Below are 21959 nucleotides of genomic sequence, written 5' to 3' on the forward strand. Positions count from 1 at the left end.
TATTTCCTGCTTATGTGTGTGCGTATGTGTGCTTGTGCGTCTGTGTCTTCGGGGGTGCCCTACAGTGTTGTTATATCTTACTTGTCTGTTTATTTATCTATGTAAGTTAGTTATGTGTGTGTGTGTGTGTGTGTGTGTGTGTGTGTGTGTGTTTTCTTTTGTACGTGAATGTCTGCGTTGCTATGGTTTACGTTGTAGGGTAACTGTGATTAAGGGACTTAGCATTCCCTTTTGAATATTCATCCTTGTACCACTTTTCCTTTTAACCACATCTCCCTCTTTTCTACCCCCTACCCCTTCCTCCCCCTTTTTCTATATTTTACATATTTAAAATTAAAATGTACTGGTTGCATATTTGAAGTAACCCGTCTATAAAATTTTTCCGTTACAGCTTCCTTTTGTTGTGGGCCTACTTTCCAAATGTGTGGCTCTGAGGCTGTGTTTGTGGTGCTTTGTGCTTACGAGAAATCTACCTTTACCTATTTTCTTTAATAAGGATACCATTCAAAAACCTAAACAGCACTGAGTTCGTTACTTTCAAGTTGTATGTTTCTAAAACTGTCTTAAATACTCCTCGCGTTTTTCTACATACTGGAAGCGAGACTAGCATTTTTCTGTTAAATCGGCAAACTCACTACAGGTGGGCTGGCTGCATTATCTGACTGATGCGGATGACCAGTATTGATTTCGTTTACATTTGATTTTCAGCTCCTAATCTTCGTAACAAAATATTTTCAATTCATGGCGATAAACCGTGTTTTAGATGAAACGATTTTTTATGAAATTTGATAGTTTTCTTCCACTACTAACTCGGTATTGTTGTAAAAGTTGTATCTATAGATTTAATTTGTTTTGCTACATATTCCAATAAACTAGGATTCTTTTTAGCTAGCACTTTTGCTCTGTTTTAAAGGCTTATTTTAAAAGCTAAAAGATACTACATTTTAAGATATTTTTTGTTTAAACCTTTAAACATTCGAGACCTTTATAAAGACATTAATTTTTATCAAATGTATGAAAACATAATTTCATCAAAAATATTTGAACAGCATTAAACCCTGTGGTATCATACGACTTAATTCATTTGAGAAATACATATTCTAAACTGCTTACCCTATAAAAGTGACACAAACTATATTTGAATTATCGCAAAGGATGGAAAAGCAGCCAATATATAAACACGAAATAAACACGTGCATGTGTGTATGTGTGATTTTTTGAAAATAGTACTATCTTATGGGATAAAAGTACTAATAAGTAACCAAGCAGCACTTCCGTGGCGGAAAGAAAAAATCCTCATTTTTTTCCAGTTAAAATAGCATTTTAATGTTTTTTTTTTGTAAGCCAGATCCTGTTTTCATGGTAGATCTATACTTTTTGTCCTTTTGGTAGCATTTTCAAGGATTCGTTTTTGCATTTATAGAAATGGAAACAAAATTGTGTCGCGACAAGTAATTTTGGTGTAAAATTTCCGCAGGCACTGACGTTATTAAAATGCCACAGAGCTTTGAAAACTGGTTTTATTGAGCTGAAACTTGGTATATTTCATGCAGTTGAGTTACTTGTACTGTATTAATGAAATTCACAATATTATAGAAAAGCAGTTGTTCTTAAAGGTATAAAAGTACTAAATAGGTAATCAAGCAGCATTTCCGTGTTAGTCAGATAATGGCAGAAACGAAAAAGTCCTAATTTTTCCCCAATTAAAGGGGCATTTTCATGTTTTCTGTAAGCCACTTCCTGTTTTCATTTCATTGTAGACCTATACATGATATTTGATAGCATTTTCAAGGAAATTTTTTGCATGTATAGAATGTGTTCATACCAACATTTTAGCTGTCAATTTCGACGATGTTCCGTAGTGTTGACCTGTCAGACAAAAATTCTCTCTTTAGAGGATATATGACCGCTACTTTTCTTGGTGTTTTAGTGATTTATAGGTCATTGTAGAAAACGAGGCTAGTAATTCTTTTTTAGACGTGCCTAGCTACGTGATACAGCTCACAGAAGACTGTTAATTTTAAATAGAACATAGTATTTTTTAAACTAATGCGCTACCCTAGTAGATGAATTTACACTCTCTGTACGTAGAGCTAAAAGACATAACCACATTAATACCACATTTCAATCAATTCGGTCAATGTGAGTATGTATTATAACAAATTACCAGCGCAGGACAAAGGAAAATATTTACATCCACCCTATTCTTTTCCATTGAAAAAATGACGTTCATTTCATATCAACAGCAAAATGAAAGGCGCGAAAATAATGTCACCGCTGCTTAGCGATAATGGGCCGATATTTTGACGACGTCCTCGTATAGTCAGGGAGAACGTTCTTTATATGACATGGCGGTTGTTCCGTCTGGTGAACAGAATTGCCGGAAAGCTGATTTTAATGTTAAATGCAATAAAATGTGTGCAATTTATAATATAATCTTGTTAACAAATGAAAAGGAAATATAATGTAAATACATGTATAAGAAATGAAATGTATTTTTTCGGTGTTCATGCGAAATGAACGACAGAATAGGATCGGCAAATTAAACATGAATCGCTAGCGCGATTCATGGATTTCCCGATTCTATTCTGTCGTTTATTTCGCATGAACACCGAAAAAATTTCATTTCCTAAATATATGGAATCCTATGCACGTCCAAAACTGACTTGCCCAAAATGCGCATTATAACTGATAGGAAGGGACTCATAATTAACAGGCAATAAACTATTTTTTTCAGCCATACTGATCTTTCATTTGGACAAATTTAAGTTAAAGAAAATGTGAAACTCCATCAAGTTTCAGCTTATGTTATAATGTACATTTCATGGTCTGACAAAAACTACAAAGTGTCCCAATAAGCTTACATGAAGATGATAATTCGAAGGTTAATCAAGAGTATTTGAAGTAGACATTTCATGGGTTCTCAAAAATTCAGAAACTAAAGATTTTCTGCTGGGTTACAGATCTGATGTACATCCCCACAACACAGGCCTAAAAAGTCCCCGTGCTAAATTTGCCAAAGTCGGAGCCTCTCTTTCTGTCTCTTGCTCTCTCTCTGCGTCTCCGCCCCACCTCACTCACATTTGATGTTTTATCTAATTTTATCGAAATGGCGATCAGAAAAACTTAAAATTATCAGTTTTTATTTTTATTGCTTTTTATTGAGGCAATACATTTCGTGATACAATGATGATAATATGTATGTTTCCTTATTGTTGAGCGGTCGTTTTGTCACATGTAAAGAGCGGTGCATGAGCATTTGGTTAAACAAGAGGGCAACCAACGGCTTTGTAAATTTGTCTATAGATAATATTAAGCTGGAATTTCACTAAAAGATTGCATTTTTTTTAACGTATGTATGGTGGCATATTTCTGCATACGATAACCAGATAAGTTTCGCGAAAATTTATCGAGTTTTCACGAAAAACAGAAAAGTTTTCGCAAAAACATAAAAGCTTTTCATGAAAAGAACTGCAAATATTAATTGGACAAATTTGCGTAAGTGCCCACTTCTGCATAAGAAACGAGATAAGTTTCACGAAAATGGACCAAACTTTCATGAAAAGCAGTAAAGTATTCGTGAAAATAAAATGTTCTCGCGAAAATAACATTTTATTTTTACGAAAACTTTACCGTTTTTCATGAAAGTTTGGTCCATTTTCGCGAAACTTATCTCGTTTTCTTATGCAGAAGTGGGCACTAACACAACATTTTCCACTTAATCTTTTCGTGAAAAGCTTTTATTTTTTCGCGAAAAGCTTTTATGTTTTAGCGAAAACTTTCCTGTTTTTCGTGAAAACTCGATACATTTTCGCGAAACTTATCTGGTTATCGTATGCAGAAATATGCCACCATACTACGTATGATAGTTACTACATGATATTTAACTTTGAGTGCAACTATACATACAGTTAGTTATAACTTTAGCCAAGTTATATATATTTGCTGAGGATCTTTTTTATATTAAAGTTAATACCTAAACATGAAACTATTTTAGTGAATAGCGAAACGTAACGATTTCGATTGTAAAAACAATATTTGTGAACTGTGCGGAAGATGAGATCTGTTATTTTTGTAAGTACTTTTTCTGGAAGATGCACTCACGACCAAAAGTGAATGCTGTTAAGGTTGAAATTTGCACAAAGGATACATTTAATTGATAAGCGGAAATTGAGAATATCGTGTGACAGTAAGAACACTTTACAATTAATTTCGTCAGGCACTGATGTCCGCATGCAAGCATACTGACTAGGCAGAAACTCGATATATGAATGGAATCGCGATTTTGTTTGGCTGAATTCTCAGTGTGCAAACTGTATAGGGACTGAAATTTTAGTATTATTTGTTTTATTTCTCGAATGAATTTCTAGTTTTGTCTTATTCGCGAATATATTTAAAGTTAACTGGCATCAAGAGGCTGTGTAGGAAGTAAAGCCCCGTATAAATCACGCTCCGACTTTTTTTTAGATTAAATGTTTAGTTTGCAGTTAATTGTTAAAAAAACACCGAATTTATTGATACATAGTACTGGCGTAACATTTTAACTGTGAACTGTGTAATTTCAACTTGACATGTTAAACTTTGAGAATGATTAATGAATGTTGTATAACTAAAAAATGGAAGATGTGTTATCATTAAGGTTTTCGTTTTATTTATCCGTTTGATAATTATTGTACAAATGAGCGCATAGCTAGCATGTCACCTGGTATTAGATGTAAAGTGACAAAATTCGATCATTTGCGAAATGTGGTTTTATAGATAACATATCAAACAGAAATAAATTGTAGTGCTATCTGATACATTTTAGGCAAAGATAACACCATTTATAAATGGAAAACAAATGTAAAATTGTCTGTCTGATGTTAGTTGGTATTCATTATTTTGAACGTAAATAATCTACATTAACACTATCATAGACTTGTAGTATTGTTAAGGTCATGGGCTCGGCAATTTCCGTGTAATTATGAATTCTGGTTAGGCAATTCTGCAGTTTAGCTCACCCCGTCAACACGCAGACGACTTTCCGTAACTTTGAACCGAAGATTGCCCAGACTGAATACGGAGAATACGATCTTTTTAGCGTGTCGTTACGTGTCCGTAACCTTAAAGCATTTGAGCCGCACCATGAGAAAATAAACATAGTGCGTTTGCGACCAGCATTGATCCAGACTAGCCTGCGCATCCGCGCAGTCTGGCCAGGATCCGTGCTGTTCGCTAACAGTTTCTCATATTCCAAAAGGCTTTGAAAGCGAACAGCATGAATCCTGACCAGACTGCGCGGATGCGCAGACTGGTCTGGATCCATGCTGGTCGCAAACGCACTATGTTTGTTTTCTCATGGTGCGGCTCATTTATTTTATTTGTTATATGACAGCTATTTATCTATTCTTTCTCTCGGGTAGTAATTTATTAATGTCCACCAACATTCTGTATCATAATGATTGAAATAGCTATTTGCAAATGTATCACATTTTTATCCAGACATTTAATTTCATAGACATTGTAAACAAAACACACGTTTTTTATTGAACAAGGCATTGTACGCTTGTATAAATTTTAGTCAAAATAATATTAAGAACAAAAATATTTCAGCAGGTTTGAAATAGATACTTAATTTCTTTTCAGACAATATTGAAATATATTTTTTTTACAAATTTAATTGCTTAACATAATTTTCTTTCTTTTTTTCCTTTGCACCTTTACCAGGCATCCTGCTTCAGAAATCATTCTGTAAACGGTCACTGATGAAACGTCGCCTCTTCCAAAAAACTAAATCTCTGGTAGTAATGCTTTTTTACCATTAACTACATTCATTGGCACGTGTAGATTTAACAGTAAAACACGTGATATCATCTTTATCATTCTTTTCACTATTACGTCAAACCAAAGGCACATTTCATACCTTTTACATGCTCAACAATGCTTTACCGATAGAACTCCCTACTGTCTGAGCCAGACACGTGCGGAATCCTGGTTAGTCTGATGCCTGATTGAAGATACTCGTCTTTTGTATCTTATCCGATGTCAGTATTACTGTCAATGTAATAGGCATAATCACAAAATCACCGATAATTTCTCTCGCTTCGCTTTTTTTTGTGTGTTTTTCATACAAAATATTGAGCAATAATTTCAGCAAAAACTATTACGCGCAACAGTATCTATTGTTATTCATGACTCAGTTTTATTGTCAAAACGGGTACTATTCTCGCCGATTCTATTAGACTGTGGCCTATTTGTTGAGAAAACAATCGTCATCGCGTCAATAGTTTTACTGTCAGTAATGCCAAGAAATGGACTCAAATGTTGTTATCGTTTGTAGTTCTTCGGAGTGATAGATTCCAGTGAGGATACGTAATGGTTGTTTCATTTTTCACCTTCTCCTGTGAACAGGGTCGATCAAAACGTGGTTACAGTTTTTGCTTCCTTGCGTTATATGCCTCTAAAGGATCTTCTCATAGAGGCAGCTATTAACTGCTTTCGGTATCGTCGATACCTAAAATAATGATTTTTTCCGCTTTTAAAGCAAAACTTAAAAAGTTGTCTTATGTCCTATTTGGAACCAAGATTATGTATAGTGATCCTCATACAAAAATTTACATGATTTTGTTTCTTTCTTAATCCTAGTCTTCTTAAACTTAAACAATTTCGACGAACATTTTGAGTTGTGCAGGTATAGGTCGACGGTTATAAATGAAAAAAAAATCCTTCAAAAGTGCATTATGTTTAGTATTGTGTCGCTGTTAGGTATTATTGTTGCATCGTTATCCTTGTTTGTATCCCTTATCGTAACGATAGCAACGACCAAAACACCACGTGTGCAGTCTGAAAATCTGAAGATCTCTGGGAATAAAATGAATGTAAACCTTTTATAGTTAAAGATATTAGCAGAGAAAATTTAGAATTAAAAAGGTTTATTTCAGTTAATCGGTCGTAAATCAAAACTAATTGTGGCTATGAAATTCACATCCTTAGTCGAATTTAGATAGCTGGTAAAGATAATGAATCCGTGTCCTCTGCTTATCGTTATTTGAACGTGCGATATACGGTACAGGCTGAGGATATCTTTTACAACCTTAAAAGCATTCCAGACAGTAAAAACACGAGACTGACGATCTGACATTCGCTTTATTAATTTTTTTTTGCTCTATTTCTCAGTTTCTGGAAATTTCTCCTTTGTTGCAGGTTATAATTCACGTTTAACAATATAATATAACATTACTTTTCATAAACATATCTCTAAATTTTATATGTGTAATAATAATAACCTCAAGCTAATGTAGCTTTCTGTCAAATTCCTTATTAATATTTTGCAAATGTTTCATGTAGTGTAAATATGAAGGGATGTAAAACACAACCACACTACATCTGAAAGTTTCGTTCTTTACTCTAAAATCCTATTGGTTAAAAAGGTGAAAAGACAATGAACGAAACAATACATATAACATATTGGAACACTTGGTAACTTTAGAAAGAGAAAAACAGTCGGAGTTTGTCTGCCGGGTTTTGCAGCCAGATACCCCAATCCTTACCCTAATTCAAACATTTTAAAAGGAAATATTACATTCGTGTGGCTTCTAAGAAAATATTAGATAGGACGTAGAATGATTATGATCTTCTGTATAATACTAGTATTATTCTTCATTGCAAATTGTTTATTGTAATATAGTAGGAACTACTTTCATTTGAAAATGTTAATTTAGTTCTAATGTTAAAATAATACAGGTAACATGCCGTTTGCGTTTTTGTCTATATTTTTAAAATGTCCGACGGAATGTTTTTTGCTAAGGTTAAGCACAAAATCAGATAACCATTTCAACCATTAAAAAATATCAAAATACTCAATGACATAATTTCATATATCCATACCCCACTTTTTATGATTCATAAAATACACATAAAAGCTGTGGTTTTAGAAATCGAGCGAATACCTTTTAAAGAATACAGAGGTGTGAATTTTGATTTTCGCAAGATTTAAATTTTTTACACAACAACTCGTCTAAAGTCAGAGCACCAACAACCTAACTTTTAATGGCACGACTAATCAAGCTGTCAGACAGAAGTCCACCCCCTCCGTCCGTTTTGTGTTCTTCAGGATTTAGTGTAAGACCAAGTTAGAAGCGATTTGAGATTTGTGTGTGTGTGTGCTTTTTTTTTATATGTTCGGACGACCTGTTGTAAAATCAAGTGAAAGCCTTCCGTAGTTTATGATACCGGTAACCCTGTTGTAATGACATTTTATTAATATGAAGATTTCTATATAGACACCGTATGATGTCGAGGGACATCCCCATCCAGGTGGAGGAAGTTGACAGTATCAAAATCGAAATCGTCTGTTTTATCACATATTTTTGTATCTTAATTATTATTCACAATTGTTTAAATGTAAGTCCAAAAATGACGCTTCTTAATCTTGACCTTGTTAATTTTTTTTTCTGAAAAAAAGTATGTCCCCCCATCTCTGCAAAAAATAGGTTGTTCATATTTAAAGTATCATCATTAAAACATTTTTAAGATATTGGCAAAATAAAAAATGGGGGAGTAGCTGTTTTTAATCAGTTCAGTATATTGTATTGATATTCCGACCAAACTGATGTATTCAAAAATTTCGTAGGAACATTCTTCGTTATTTGAAATAATTTCCACCAGAACAGTATTTCATTTTGTTCCACAGTTAGAAATGAATAAATACTTCCAAAGAATACCGTGCATAGTCTGCTAGCATCAAAGCTATTCGTTCTGCATGAACAACAAAAGCCGCAACCACGTGTTTAGTATTAAAGTCAACCTGCAGATTAATGCAAAAACAAAGTAAAAGCTGATAAAACCTTTAAACCCTTTTAAAGTTAAAAGCACGAACAGACAGATTATGGAATTAAAAAAGGTGTTACATAAAACACACGTTTAATTGGTATTAAATCAAAACAAAACTCAATTTAGAGACATGAAATGTAAACGGTGTCAGTACCAATAATTTACATTAATACAACCCTAATTAAGATCGGTGATAGAGTGTTCATAGTGTTTTCAACGCTTTTCTTCATTTCAACGTGCGAATTGGTTCCAGTGCTTAAAACATCCCGCGGATATCTTTTACAACTTTACATGCCTTCTTTCCGGCACATAAGCACACCGTGACAGACCCGTTCTTCGTATTTTTGTTCTAGTCTTCATATTACGGTTATCTTTACGTCAACGTGCGAATCTGATTCAGTGTTAAAAACATCCTGCGGATATCTTTTACAACTTCAAAGTGTTTTTATCAGGTACTCACACCGTGACAAAAGCGTTATTCTTATTTTTAAGCTCACCTTAATCATTGTGATCGTGGTGTGTTTAGCATCCATCGTTAACTCTAATAACTGAGCAGTGATGTGCGATATTGGGCCTTCCGACAAAATTTTACACTTTCAGTTTCTTACTGCTACTAATTTAACAAAGATATAGCGAGTGTTGCAGCAGCGAAACATCTGTATTGAATGTTTTACTTTATTTAGGATGGTAAATTATGATTATAATTCATTATGCTAACTGTTCTAAAGCATAATCATATAAATATATAATTTCAATTAGTGCTTGATAAAATATATTAAATATGCTCTGTAGTTTCAATACAAACTTGCGATATCTTAACACTGTCAACCAGGGCATCCAACGGCTTCTTTGAACATGCTGTATCAATGTTCACGAAATTGTCAGTGAAACAATTTTGTATGAAAGTGTCACGTTTGTTTTGTCATTTTCCCTTATCAACGTGTTTACTTTTTTACTTTTGTGCTTCAAATAAAACCATGGCTTGAAAATAGGATAGTTTAGATATAACGTTGGCTAATGGTCAAGTACCATACTTAATAAAGTTGAAATCATGGGTTCACATTCGGGGCCGTGTCATTGATCAGTGTTTTTCTAATGGTTACATGAATAAAACGTAAACAAAAATGTTTAAAAGTGCAGGCTGTATAAACAAGATATTGACCATGTAGCATTTCATTTGTCCAGGGTCTATTGAAGCAAGTTTGGGCACGGACTAGTGGTACAAAGTAAAACCTTATTCCTTTTTTCTTTATAAAAGTAAAACGTATATCTTTAATAAGAATTAGTAGTGTTTGCATTCTCAGATTTGCGACTTTGGTCCATTTTGGCTAGCCGGTTGTCACCTGTTTATATACCTTGCCGATATCAGACGCTCGCTTGTATGTTCATTTATGTTTCTATTTGCAATGAAACATATTTAAAAGTGGGATATCCAAGTAAACTAAGAACATTTATACGAAGAGATGACAGATATTTTCTTCAACAAGTTACAATTAATGTTAGGAGTTAAAATGTGTGTCAGTTGAACGTGTATCTTCTTGTACATGTATACTTCTTTTGCATCAGAACAATGTCTTATCTCAAGCTAAACTAAAGTCTGACTATCATTACGGCAATGTCTGAATGTATTTCTGACAACAAATGTGTTACTAAAATCTGACTGTCATGCACGTGCAAGATGCATCATGCCGTTGCAAGCGGGCGAGGGTTTTGTCTGCATGCACGTGATTTAATGCTTAAAATTTATGAGCAGGTTTATGGGTTCTGCAACATTTAATTAGAATGTTGTTACCACATTTGCAAATAATTTCCGGCGATAAATGACGAGATTTATTATTTTTAAGTATTTGTATACATTTTTATACATGTGTCAACATTGAACATTTAATTGTTCAAACAAAGAACAATTTATTATGAATGAAACGTAACGTTCTTTAAGTATCGCGATTTTTTTCTGTCCCGCAAATAGGCATATTTTTTGCACACACACTCATGTGCGCTCGTACGCACGCACCTGCATTTCATGAAGTTGCTATTTACACACACATATTTACATATAATCAAAATGTTCTGCCTGGACAAGACCTTTTGGAAGCTTCTGTGATAGATTGTTCAAATCCAGTTTGGTCTGAGCAGCTTTTATATCTGCCTTTTGATCTGTGTGTATATTCCTATACGGTGTTCTCTTTTGATTGAAGGCATTGAGTAACTGTGTATACAGATTGTGAGATTTTCTTATTATGATTATTTACACGAGCATATAGCTGAATGCGCATTGATCATGTTCTACTGGGCGTACAGACTCTTTACTGCACGTGTAGCTGTCAGTAGTATTGGCTCAAGCAGTTGCGGTAACTGTTTAAATTTATGATCGATTTTATTGGATCTTCATCAATTTCTTAGACTTGTGTCACCGCAGACACATTCAGATAATTACTAACAGTGATTTACTACATCCTCTACTGTGTTTGTTGCATGTTTGATGTACACTATTAAGTGAGACCACGAGAACAAGATAACGGGATTATGCAGTTTATGTAAAGCGAAGTGGTTGGCGATGCATACTAAATAAAATGTAGAAATGTAACCCTATGCTATTATGTAATTCAATTAATACAATATCAGCATTTCGTAGTTCGCTAATTTCATATTGCTTATATGTTTAGTTCCCTAACATTCTGTTTCCGGAGTGGACTTACGGTTGCCCCTTTCCGTCTTTCAATCAGTCACAAAACATGAGTCTTGCGGTAACTTCAATAGTACAACACACGTTTTCTAAAATTTAAATTACTGTTGCTAATGCAACAGATGTATAAAGTTTTACATGTACTTAAGCACTTTCCATTTTCTCCCATGAGCAGACTCGATCAAACCGAGCCAAGGCTGCTATTTTTTTTACTTCGTTGCATGTTATTCTTCCAAAGGATCTCCTAACATATTTCATTCTGTACATACATTGGAGGCAATATATAGAATACGCTTCGTCTTCGTACAACCTGTTTGTCCGACTGTCAATGCCAGTCACCAAGGTGGGTTCTGTTAGTTTTTAAGGGTACTTGAGTTTTAAACCTGATATATTGGAACAATGCAATATGGAGAATATACACGGCATTTTATTTTGTCCGTCTATTCGTCTGTCTGTTCGTGCGTGCAGTGTTTGGAGTTATCTCATTTGCCATGACATTTTATAGAAATTTGGTTAGTGCTTCGGTCAAAAATATACTTCGATAGAGTAGTCGAGAAAATGTCCAAGTAAAACAATCCTACCTTCTTCGATTATTTTGGACAATTTCGTTTAGTAACGGTGCTTCAAATACATTTTCACAGATTTAGAATGCATTCTGTGTGAAATGAAACTGTGATCATTTTAACGGTAAGAAGAGTACATCGATTCCAAAGGTAAATACGGCCTCAAACTGTAGTAGGTGAGATGAAGCATCATCATGGCTACTATGATATAATTTATTTTATTTCATTGGCAATCGAATTCGAAATTTGTTTCAAAACGTTTCCGTAGCAACTGATGTTAAAATAAATTAGTGCAGACTAAGGCTGTTGCAGACAATAATGTATCGGGTCCTTCCATGCGGACAGCATAAAAAAAACCCGATTTTGTCACAAACTATGTCATGCACGTGAACAGTCATTATGCAGTTGCTAATGGTATTTGGCAGTATGCATTTGTTTTAACCCTTAGCCTTAGAACAAACTGATTAATTTTATTGGTTTGTTAAACATTTCCAATAAAAGTGTTTTTCTAATTGATTATTTACACATTTTTCTAATGTTACGTTTTAGTACATGTTGCAGTACCTTTTATTCAATACAATGTATTTGTTTGTCATGTAATGTTTTTTTAAGTGATTTATACCCTCTTCTAGTAATACGTTAACGGTACGTGCTTAAAGTCCCATCATAATTTGTTCTTGTCAGAAATTAGTATCCTACCACTCTGGTATCAAATGCATGTTAGAATTTGATGTATAATAACCCATTAAATTTTGTAAAAACAACGCGTAAAATGTTGATTTGTTTTTAATTATGTCTACCGTTTTAGTCCTTCAATATCTTTATTCCGTTTAATACCGTAACAAATACAAACTACAGGTTAAATCCAACACTCATAGCACGTCTGTTACACCAAAAGAACATAATTAAAACCAGTAGCAGCATAATAGTGTCTTGTGCTTTCAAAAAAAACAACACCAAAATTCAGTTGTGGAGACAGGTACCAGGACACATTTATATCTTAAATTATATTAAGGCATCATTCATGATACATGTACAATGATAATATTAGTACACATTAATGTTTCAATCCTCGTATTTTATGTATATCTACAGTACGTGAGGAACGATTAAGAACGCTTTATACCTTTTTCAACGCTATTGCTTTTTATGAATAAATGCTGTATAACTTTCTTTACATGAAGTTTTTTCTTTCTAAATATTGAAACTACTTACATAATTCTGAAGGCATGTACACTAATGCGACTATCGTTTTTATCTGTGACGATATCAAGTTATTTTGCAGTTATTCAAATGGGATAAGCGCCATTAACGTGTAATTTAAATGGTTTAATATCTTCTGCATCGTGATAGTTTGTTATTACCTTTTACCTTAGATTACCTAAAATTCGCAATGATTTTATATTCGCTTCACTTAACATTTAAATATTAGAGTTTTACATTTTTGACAGTTGAGAGATAAAACGTTCCCGCTAAATTTCAACCAGGGTGCATTATCTGACACACATACGTATCTTTGGATCATATACATGGTCGTCTTCTATCTTATTCAAAATTGTGCCGTTGATCCGCCCCTTGAAATCAGATTTCTTTTCTCGATATTATGTTCATGGAAGCTCATCTAGGTGTGCACTGTTTGCTATTCAGTCTGTAAATTTTCAGCGAACACCCCTTTAAATAATAAATGGTACTGGTAATTAAATGATAGACAAGATCGTTAAAAAAAATTAGCAGGGCAAATGTTAAGAAATTATGTGCACTTATTACGCTGGATCATTTTTTCGAAGGGGTAGAAATAAAAATATAATGGAAAACTGTTAAATATGAAAGCTCCGATTATCCATAAATAGAATAATGTATATGTATGTATGAACGGAAGCACATATTTGAGTTACTTAATAAATAACTGTTTGGGGAATTCTCAAGGAAATCAGACAACAGTAACAAAATGAAATTAAAAGTATGTTAAAAAAATCGGTGACATTTAAATATAGTTACATTTACACGCTGCATAAGCTTTCACCAATCCCTTTTGTATCACGTAAAGGTTGACCAAAATGACTTGCCCGCTTAGCTCAGTAGGTAAGAGCGTTGGTCTACGGATCTCGGGGTCGCGAGTTCGATCCTCGGGCGGGGCGTATGTTCTCCATGACTATTTGATAAACGACATTGCGTCTGAAATCATTAGTCCTCCACCTCTGATTCATGTGGGGAAGTTGGCAGTTACTTGCGGAGAACAGGTTTGTACTGGTATAGAATCCAGGAATACTGGTTAGGTTAAATGCCTGCCGTTACATGACTGAAATACTGTTGAAAAACGGCGTTAAACCCAAAACAAACAAACAAACAAACAAACAAACCAAAATGACTTTCCGTGTATGTCCACATGTTCTTAAAGGACAACATTTCTTTACAATGTTCCGAAATCTCGACCCAGTTCAAAACATTTTACTGTTCTTCTTTTGCTTTGCTTCATCAAAGGGTGAAACTGCGCGACAACCAGTGTACGACCCATTATTGACATCACACGTGGGTGCTCCAGCTGGTCCAGAACCACAACTCCTAGAAAATGACCATCGGTAGAAATCTGGAAGATTTTACTTTGTATCCAATGAGTTCCGAGTATGACACCATTTTTGTAACAAACATCCTCGATCACGTGACCATGTTTATCTCTTTGATCTTCAGGAAAGCTTGCATTAGTGAAACGCCATTGTAACTTGCCCGTGGGAGTTATACAACGAAGTCCTCGACTTTCGCAAAGATAAATCTGCGTTCCAGTATCATCCACATCAAAATAACGCAAATACCCACGTTCCGTAGGAACACCTGAAAGATAATTTCGACATAATTTTAGAAATATGAAAAGAAAGCAACGAATAAAACAACGAAACAATTTCAATACTTTTCACATTTTTGTTAAAAAGAACATTTATGATAACGAGGTCATGTGGTGACTTTAAGTATTTTCAATTTGCTAGAAATTACGTATGTTTGTGAAGAAAGCAATAAAGAAGAAGTAGGAAGCAGACTCACCCGAATGAATCACACAGCTTTCAGTCCCACTTAAGCCCATCATATGAACATCGTTTTCATCGCAGACAACAAAAAGCCTGTTGGCCTTAAATGCAACTTGCCAGAGGTAATATTCACAGTGTACTCTAAGGACCATCATTTCTTGTAATGAATTATGCTCCAGATTAAAGATAACAAGTTGACTGCTTCGGCGCAGGGATACAGCAATTGTTGTACAGCTTAACTCACATATGCCTATTGGATAAGGGAATGATTTCTCGTCCAAGAGAGTGAAATCCTTGGCAAATAGTTGAATAGCATTGTGATAATGATCGGCGACCACAATCATCATGTTAGATGTCAGTAAAATATCTGAAATAGTACATGGCGTACGGTGTTTGCATGTTTTGAATTTGTTTACATATCTTTTTACTAGATTTTCTACTGGTAATAAATGTTCCACCTTTTTGATTTTATCTTCAGCGGTTGATGCGATTTCAAAGTTTACCTCGTTTATTGTCATATATGACTGTAACCTTGGCAAGGAATCGTAGCATATCGATCTGTCCGAAACTGAAAGTGTGTTGCGTGAGTTCAGTGAAGCCGGGTCGCAACCAAAACTTAGGCTGTTCCAGCTGTTTTCCATAGGATTGTTGCGTTCATTATGAATGTATTTAAAATCGTCAGAGAGTCGTGTACTTTCAGAATGTTCCGTGGAGTCACTGTTTGCTTCAGCAAACCCTGAAACCGCTCCTATGTTACAGTTTCCGATACCGGACATCAATTGTAAGGATTCTTCAAGATTTCTGTTTGCTTCGAATGACACCCTGTTATAACCAAGAGCATCAGATCGTTCAAATACTTCAACATACTGCGTTGCAAGCTGAATATCGTCATCGTTCTGTTTTTCCCTTGTTAATCTGTCAAATAGGAAATTAAATTGAATTATATTTTTAACTATGGCTGATAAACAGCCACAACGAAAGAGACCCTGCAGCCGGTTTGCTCGTTTGCGGTCAATGCTTGCAAAGGATTTGAATAACCATTAATATTAATCGCTGCCTTGCTGACCCTCGGTTGGATTCAGTGCTGTTATTTCTGGTCGTTTGGTATCAAATTCATTCAATTTCAGTGTTATTGTGTAATATATTCAATGTTATTGTGAAATAAGAGTTCCGCTGAAACTGTTGTTAGGATGTAAAATAATCAAGGTTAGACAGTACACCAGCTACACACCTGTCAAGCTGATATTGTTGATGCATTTATCTAATTGTTTATTATATCACATCCTCACATTTTGTACATCAAACTGTCAGACAATACATATAACCGATGTTATGATATACTAGTAGCTATATAATAGAGCTACAGATATTTAGATGGCAGAAGTGGTCAGAAGGGCTAGAAGTCCGGCTGGACTTAGACCTAGGAATGGGTCTCGTAGATATTAAGATTAAGTTAGGCTTTAGATATGACATTTGTTAAGGCTTAAGAAGCTACGAAATGAATTATGAAAGTTATGTACGAAATATTCCATTGTGCAAATAAACATCAAAAACGTTCAGACTCGTTTCGTGTCGTGTCGTGTTCGTGTTGTGTTTGTGTACGCTACACAACTCTTATTCAATTTTTGGAGCCGCAGACAGGATGTCGAATTTCAAGATGGGTTGTTGCGACATTACGAAGCGAAGTACTACTGCCAACGACGACACGCTGCCAAGACGAATGAAGAGAAACTGTAAGTTACCATCTTACCTATCTTCTTGTATAATTTTGCAAGCTAGTCTTTTCTTTTATTAAATTTTTGTTTCTATTTTTGAACAAAATTTCAAGGTAAATTTATTTTGATCAATTGGTAGACATGAAAAGAAATTCAAATTTATAAAATGATAAAACCTAACTCATAATATACAAAATTCTTAAAAAAAAGAGTAAAATAAATAGAAAAAAACGTAAAAGTAAGAAACAATGCATGGAGGAAAATACTCAAGAGACTGAATTAAGAAATGCAAATGTGAAAATATTTGTTTTTCGAAAATTTTACTTGTCATATTATGTTTATTTTACTTGTTCCATATGATATTTGTTTCCCTTATGGCCACATTTTAACAGTTTTGAGCATTCCCGCATTGACAAATTGTTTAAATGAAGGAAAATAGATTGTCCTATGAAACTTGTGTTATAGTCATAGATATGTGCAAAATGAGTTGTAAATAGTTTCTGTTGAGGTTATGGTTAACATTTCATCATTAATATATGTGAAAATACAAGGAACGTCTGAAAACTAGTTAAATACGTGGGATTCGTGTTTAAGATGTTTTATGCATAAGAATGCGTTGCTGGGTTAAAATTGTCATTGCTGAATAAATTTGTACATGGTTATCTTTCTAACCATATGGTTACTTCAGATATCAGTAAATTAAAAGGTTGGTCTGGTCTGTTGTGCTGGAATTATTTTGAAGCCTGATATGGCACAAGAATATGTTTATTATGCAAAAATGACTTGATATTTTTGCTGGAACATGTTTTTTTTTTGTTTTGGGTTTAACGCCGTTTTTCAACAGGGCTGGAACATGTGGATTCCAGTAAGGTTGAATTTATATATATTGTGAGATACTTAGAGTTACTTGATATTGTGTTGTGAGACTGGAAGTTGTGATCCCAGTTGTTTTGTAAGATGTATACTATTATACAGACACAGATACTGTCTTCCGAAATATTAGTCGGAATCTTGCTATGATAAGGTGAAATCGATGCATATAATAAATTGCATTATGAGGTACGTGTGGTTACCGGGTATTTCAAGTTCAACAGCTTTTGTTTTATGAGACCTGATGTAGTATTTTCGTCAAAGAGTTGCAAAAACAGTCGAACGTGCTGTTACTTTTAGGTTACCTTTCATGGGTTTTTAAGCAGGGTATTTTGCCGGAAAATTTATATTTTTCTCGCGGACGACATAATATTTCTGTTGAATCATCTAGAAAGGTTACATTGTGTAAATATAAGCATGGAAGAAATCATTATCAGTTATTCTGTTTATATATTGGTGTTGGTTTTGTATGTATGTCTGTTTGTATTTGGAAATGACTAAATGCTTTATTTTGTAGAATTTTTATAGCTTTCTTATACATTTTTAAAAAAGTATATTTTGATATTGAGAACATGTTTTGCTTTTTGTTAGAAACATATTTTGGCTGATATCTTTATTTTTCGAATAATGTAAAACGTAGGACATAGCTTGCAAAACAAAGGACAAAGAAGTAAGGTTTTCGGTAACATAACGGTTTATTCGAAGTACAGATACCATTTATGAAAAGAAAGTACGAACGAACTGTCCGAAATAAAATACTGACAAACTGTCAAATTAACATGGGAAAAAGTGTATTCCAAGTCAACATTATAAGTCTTGTCGTATTGTGGACTGTCATTATGTAATAGCCAAAGGGAAACTAATTATACCTAACGGTTACATATCGAGAAGTACCTGTCAAAGCAAAATGATGACATTTGCATTTGTATTATGACAATTTGTAAACATGCAGACTTGATTTTATCTATCATAAACTGTCATTTATGACAAATGGGAACAATGAATAACAAAGTATTTTCGGAGGTCATCGGAATATTGGACATGACGTTAATAAAACAGTAATATTATAACTTGGAGAACTCTAGAAAATGCATCTGAAATATTGAACATTTCGTTAATGAAACAATAATATTATAACTTGGAGAACTCTAGATAATTTCAGAAGTTAGCAAATGAAATTAGATGGATGAACATCATAAACTTGGATAGTGCGGTACAACGTTAAGGCCTATGACGGGAGATTTTTTAGCTACTGAGACTGATGGTGATGCGTTACGCTGTATAAGAATGTCGGAACCAAAGGACAAATGTGTAGAAAGATGGAGAAACCAAGCGACAATGGCGAAAGTGGACTGCAAGCTGTGAGCCTGTGAAGTTTGGCGAAGAAAATGGTCCAGCTGGAAAATTACAGAACACTAAAAAAAAAAACTAATTATCTTCTCTCTCTTTCTACTTATCAATACATAATTCATACATTTTGGTCATTACATATCGATTTTACTATTTATTTAAGATCTGTAGTCAAATATCAAAATATTTCGAAAGTAAGATTAATTTGCTGAATAAAATCTTTGTATAAATAAGTGAAATTTAAATATCATGATAAATATTTTTACACGCGACAGTAATTACAGGCAAATTAGCAATGTTATTGAACGAAATTGTTATCTTTTTCCTAACTGTTACATAGCATATATTCTAAATGATGCTCACATGTGTTTTGCTTTATTTTACAGATATTGGTTTTGTGAAATATGGATGTAACACGGGTTAAAGAAAAAGTCTTGGAGGAAGAAAGGAGAAGTGCCACTACAAAGGCCGATATAAAATAAAAAAAGACTTTCTATGTATTGTGAAAATTGTTTAGTTTAAAATTCTATTCTCCTTTGTTCTTGTTTACATTAATTGCATAAATGACTTAAGATTTTTTCTTTAATACTGTTTTTTAATATCATTCTTCAGATTGTATTCTAATGTTCTTGATCATATTAAATTATCATTCTACATGTCATATTGTAAGGAAAGAGATAGTACTTCAAGTCTGAAAAATTTAAATTTGCAATTCAATTTTTTTTCTTTCGGTGGGTAACGAGTGTAAAATAATCAAGGTTAGACAGTACACCAGCTACACACCTGTCAAGCTGATATTGTTGATGCATTTATCTAATTGTTTATTATATCACATCCTCACATTTTGTACATCAAATTGTCAGACAATACATATAACCGATGTTATGATATACTAGTAGCTATATAATAGAGCTACAGATATTTAGATGGCAGAAGTGGTCAGAAGGGCTAGAAGTCCGGCTGGACTTAGACCTAGGAATGGGTCTCGTAGATATTAAGATTAAGTTAGGCTTTAGATATGACATTTGTTAAGGCTTAAGAAGTTACGAAATGAATTATGAAAGTTATGTACGAAATATTCCATTGTGCAAATAAACATCAAAAACGTTCAGACTCGTTTCGTGTCGTATCGTGTTCGTGTTGTGTTTGTGTACGCTACAAGGAGCGAGGATGGTGTTGCACATTTCATTTCCTCTGATGATCTTCATCAAAGAGGGTTGACAACAAATACAATAATTTGACACAAAATCCTCAAAATATAACCTGTTTGATAGCAGTAATCAGGATACGAGCGACATAGACTAACCTTTAGTTTTCTCGGAACAAAATCATAAAGAAACTGTAGCAGCACATGATCTTACGTTTAAACAAAATGACGTTAGTTATTATAAGTGTTTAGATAGCTTTACATATTACTTTTGGCTGTTGCTAAAAATGTGAACCTTTTTCTAGAAATCCGAATATAATTTTTGATCAAGGAAGCTTACATACGATTACATTTTTGATAGGACTTCTTACATCGTTGAAAAGACAGTTTCGTTTTACAATTTTGTTACACTGTTTATCTAAACTTTTAAAATCAGTTGTTTCAGGAAAGGTTACAAGAAGCATTAAATATTAAACAATTTAAAAGTTAATTCACTTCTACTACATTACGTTTTGTTCAGGATACGAATAAATGTTGAAATATATGTCTATGCTTAATTAACGTAATATTTGTACCATTATCGTATATTTAAATAAATACGTATAACTGTTTAGTGACTGTTAAGATTACCATATTAACATTTTGTCAGATATACAGATATATGGTAAATAAATAACATTTATTACCTGAGTACCATAGGATAATTATATTCTAATACAAAGAGAGAATGGACACTTACATTTCTACGTATCCTGTCAGCTTCTCAACGATGCTATCGATAACAAGGCGTTGGTTGTTACAGGTTTCTCTCAGGTCATCGACAGAATTGTCAGCAAGTTCATGAAGTCTCCCTGCAAGATTTTGATGGAAGGTCCAAACAGCGTCCTCTGTTGCCCTGCTGCTGGTGTACAAGTCATTCTTAGCAACATGTCTTAATTTGATCAAGTTTATTATTCTTTGTAATAGTACAGTAGTTCTTTCATCCATTAGCTATTCTATATCTATATCCCTCACAGTAAATCAAATTACTTCGCATTAAGATACATACTTTATGGAGTACTTTAAGTGTAAAACAGCCACGTTACATCGTGAATTCTAAATTGTCTTTGATTGAACCTATATATATATATATACACTTATAAAGGCGCTAGACTGCTTCAACTGTCAACCAAGCACGATTACATTAAATTAATCTTCTTGTTATCATATCGCTTTTTTCGGCGACGCCGTCTAAATTCGTTTTCGTTACCTATGCCACGTGATTTCAGTTTGCAAATCAAACTACTTGATAACGCATTATAGATAATTTACCAAAATGGAAGATTTATGCAACACTCTGTCTGATTGGACGAGAGTGTCAATTTCTTTCACTCTGTTGATTGTGCTTCGCTGAGTGAAATGTAGATAAAGCGTTTATCCTAAACGACGCTGTTCACAGTTTTAAAGCTAACTTTGGCTCAGTATATTTAGCAAGAATATTGATATATCTCAAAATGATAAGTAAGTTTAATAAATATGATAAAAACCTGTTCAAATACCAACATATATCAAATTAAAGAAAGAGCTGAATACGGTCTGCGTATCACATGAATAAGGGTGTGATAAGAGTCTTTTATGTAGAGAAGTGCTTTTTAAAAGATTTTCCTTGTTATAATTGTCGTCTGTATATGAAAAGGTTTCTTGCTTTTGTGACTTATTCAGATTGCATATTAAAATGAGTGCTTGTTTGCTTTGATATATTTGTTATAAATTATTTAACTGATTTATTATATATGAATATTTGTCTTAAGTATGGTA

General features: G+C 33.7%; 1 protein-coding gene across 1 annotated transcript; it reads right to left on the minus strand.

The window, feature by feature from the left end:
• Nucleotides 1–14423: 14423 nt before the first annotated feature.
• Nucleotides 14424–21680, minus strand: LOC123532576 (uncharacterized). Its single transcript, XM_045314039.2, has 3 exons — nt 20902–21680; nt 15097–15995; nt 14424–14889 (listed from the first exon to the last, which is right to left on the minus strand). Exons 1-3 carry the CDS (start codon nt 21147–21149, stop codon nt 14471–14473), a joined length of 1566 nt encoding a protein of 521 aa, XP_045169974.2. The 5' UTR covers nt 21150–21680; the 3' UTR covers nt 14424–14470.
• Nucleotides 21681–21959: the final 279 nt, after the last annotated feature.

This window comes from Mercenaria mercenaria, chromosome 11, assembly GCF_021730395.1.
Source record: "Mercenaria mercenaria strain notata chromosome 11, MADL_Memer_1, whole genome shotgun sequence".
Classification (NCBI taxonomy): domain Eukaryota; kingdom Metazoa; phylum Mollusca; class Bivalvia; order Venerida; family Veneridae; genus Mercenaria; species Mercenaria mercenaria.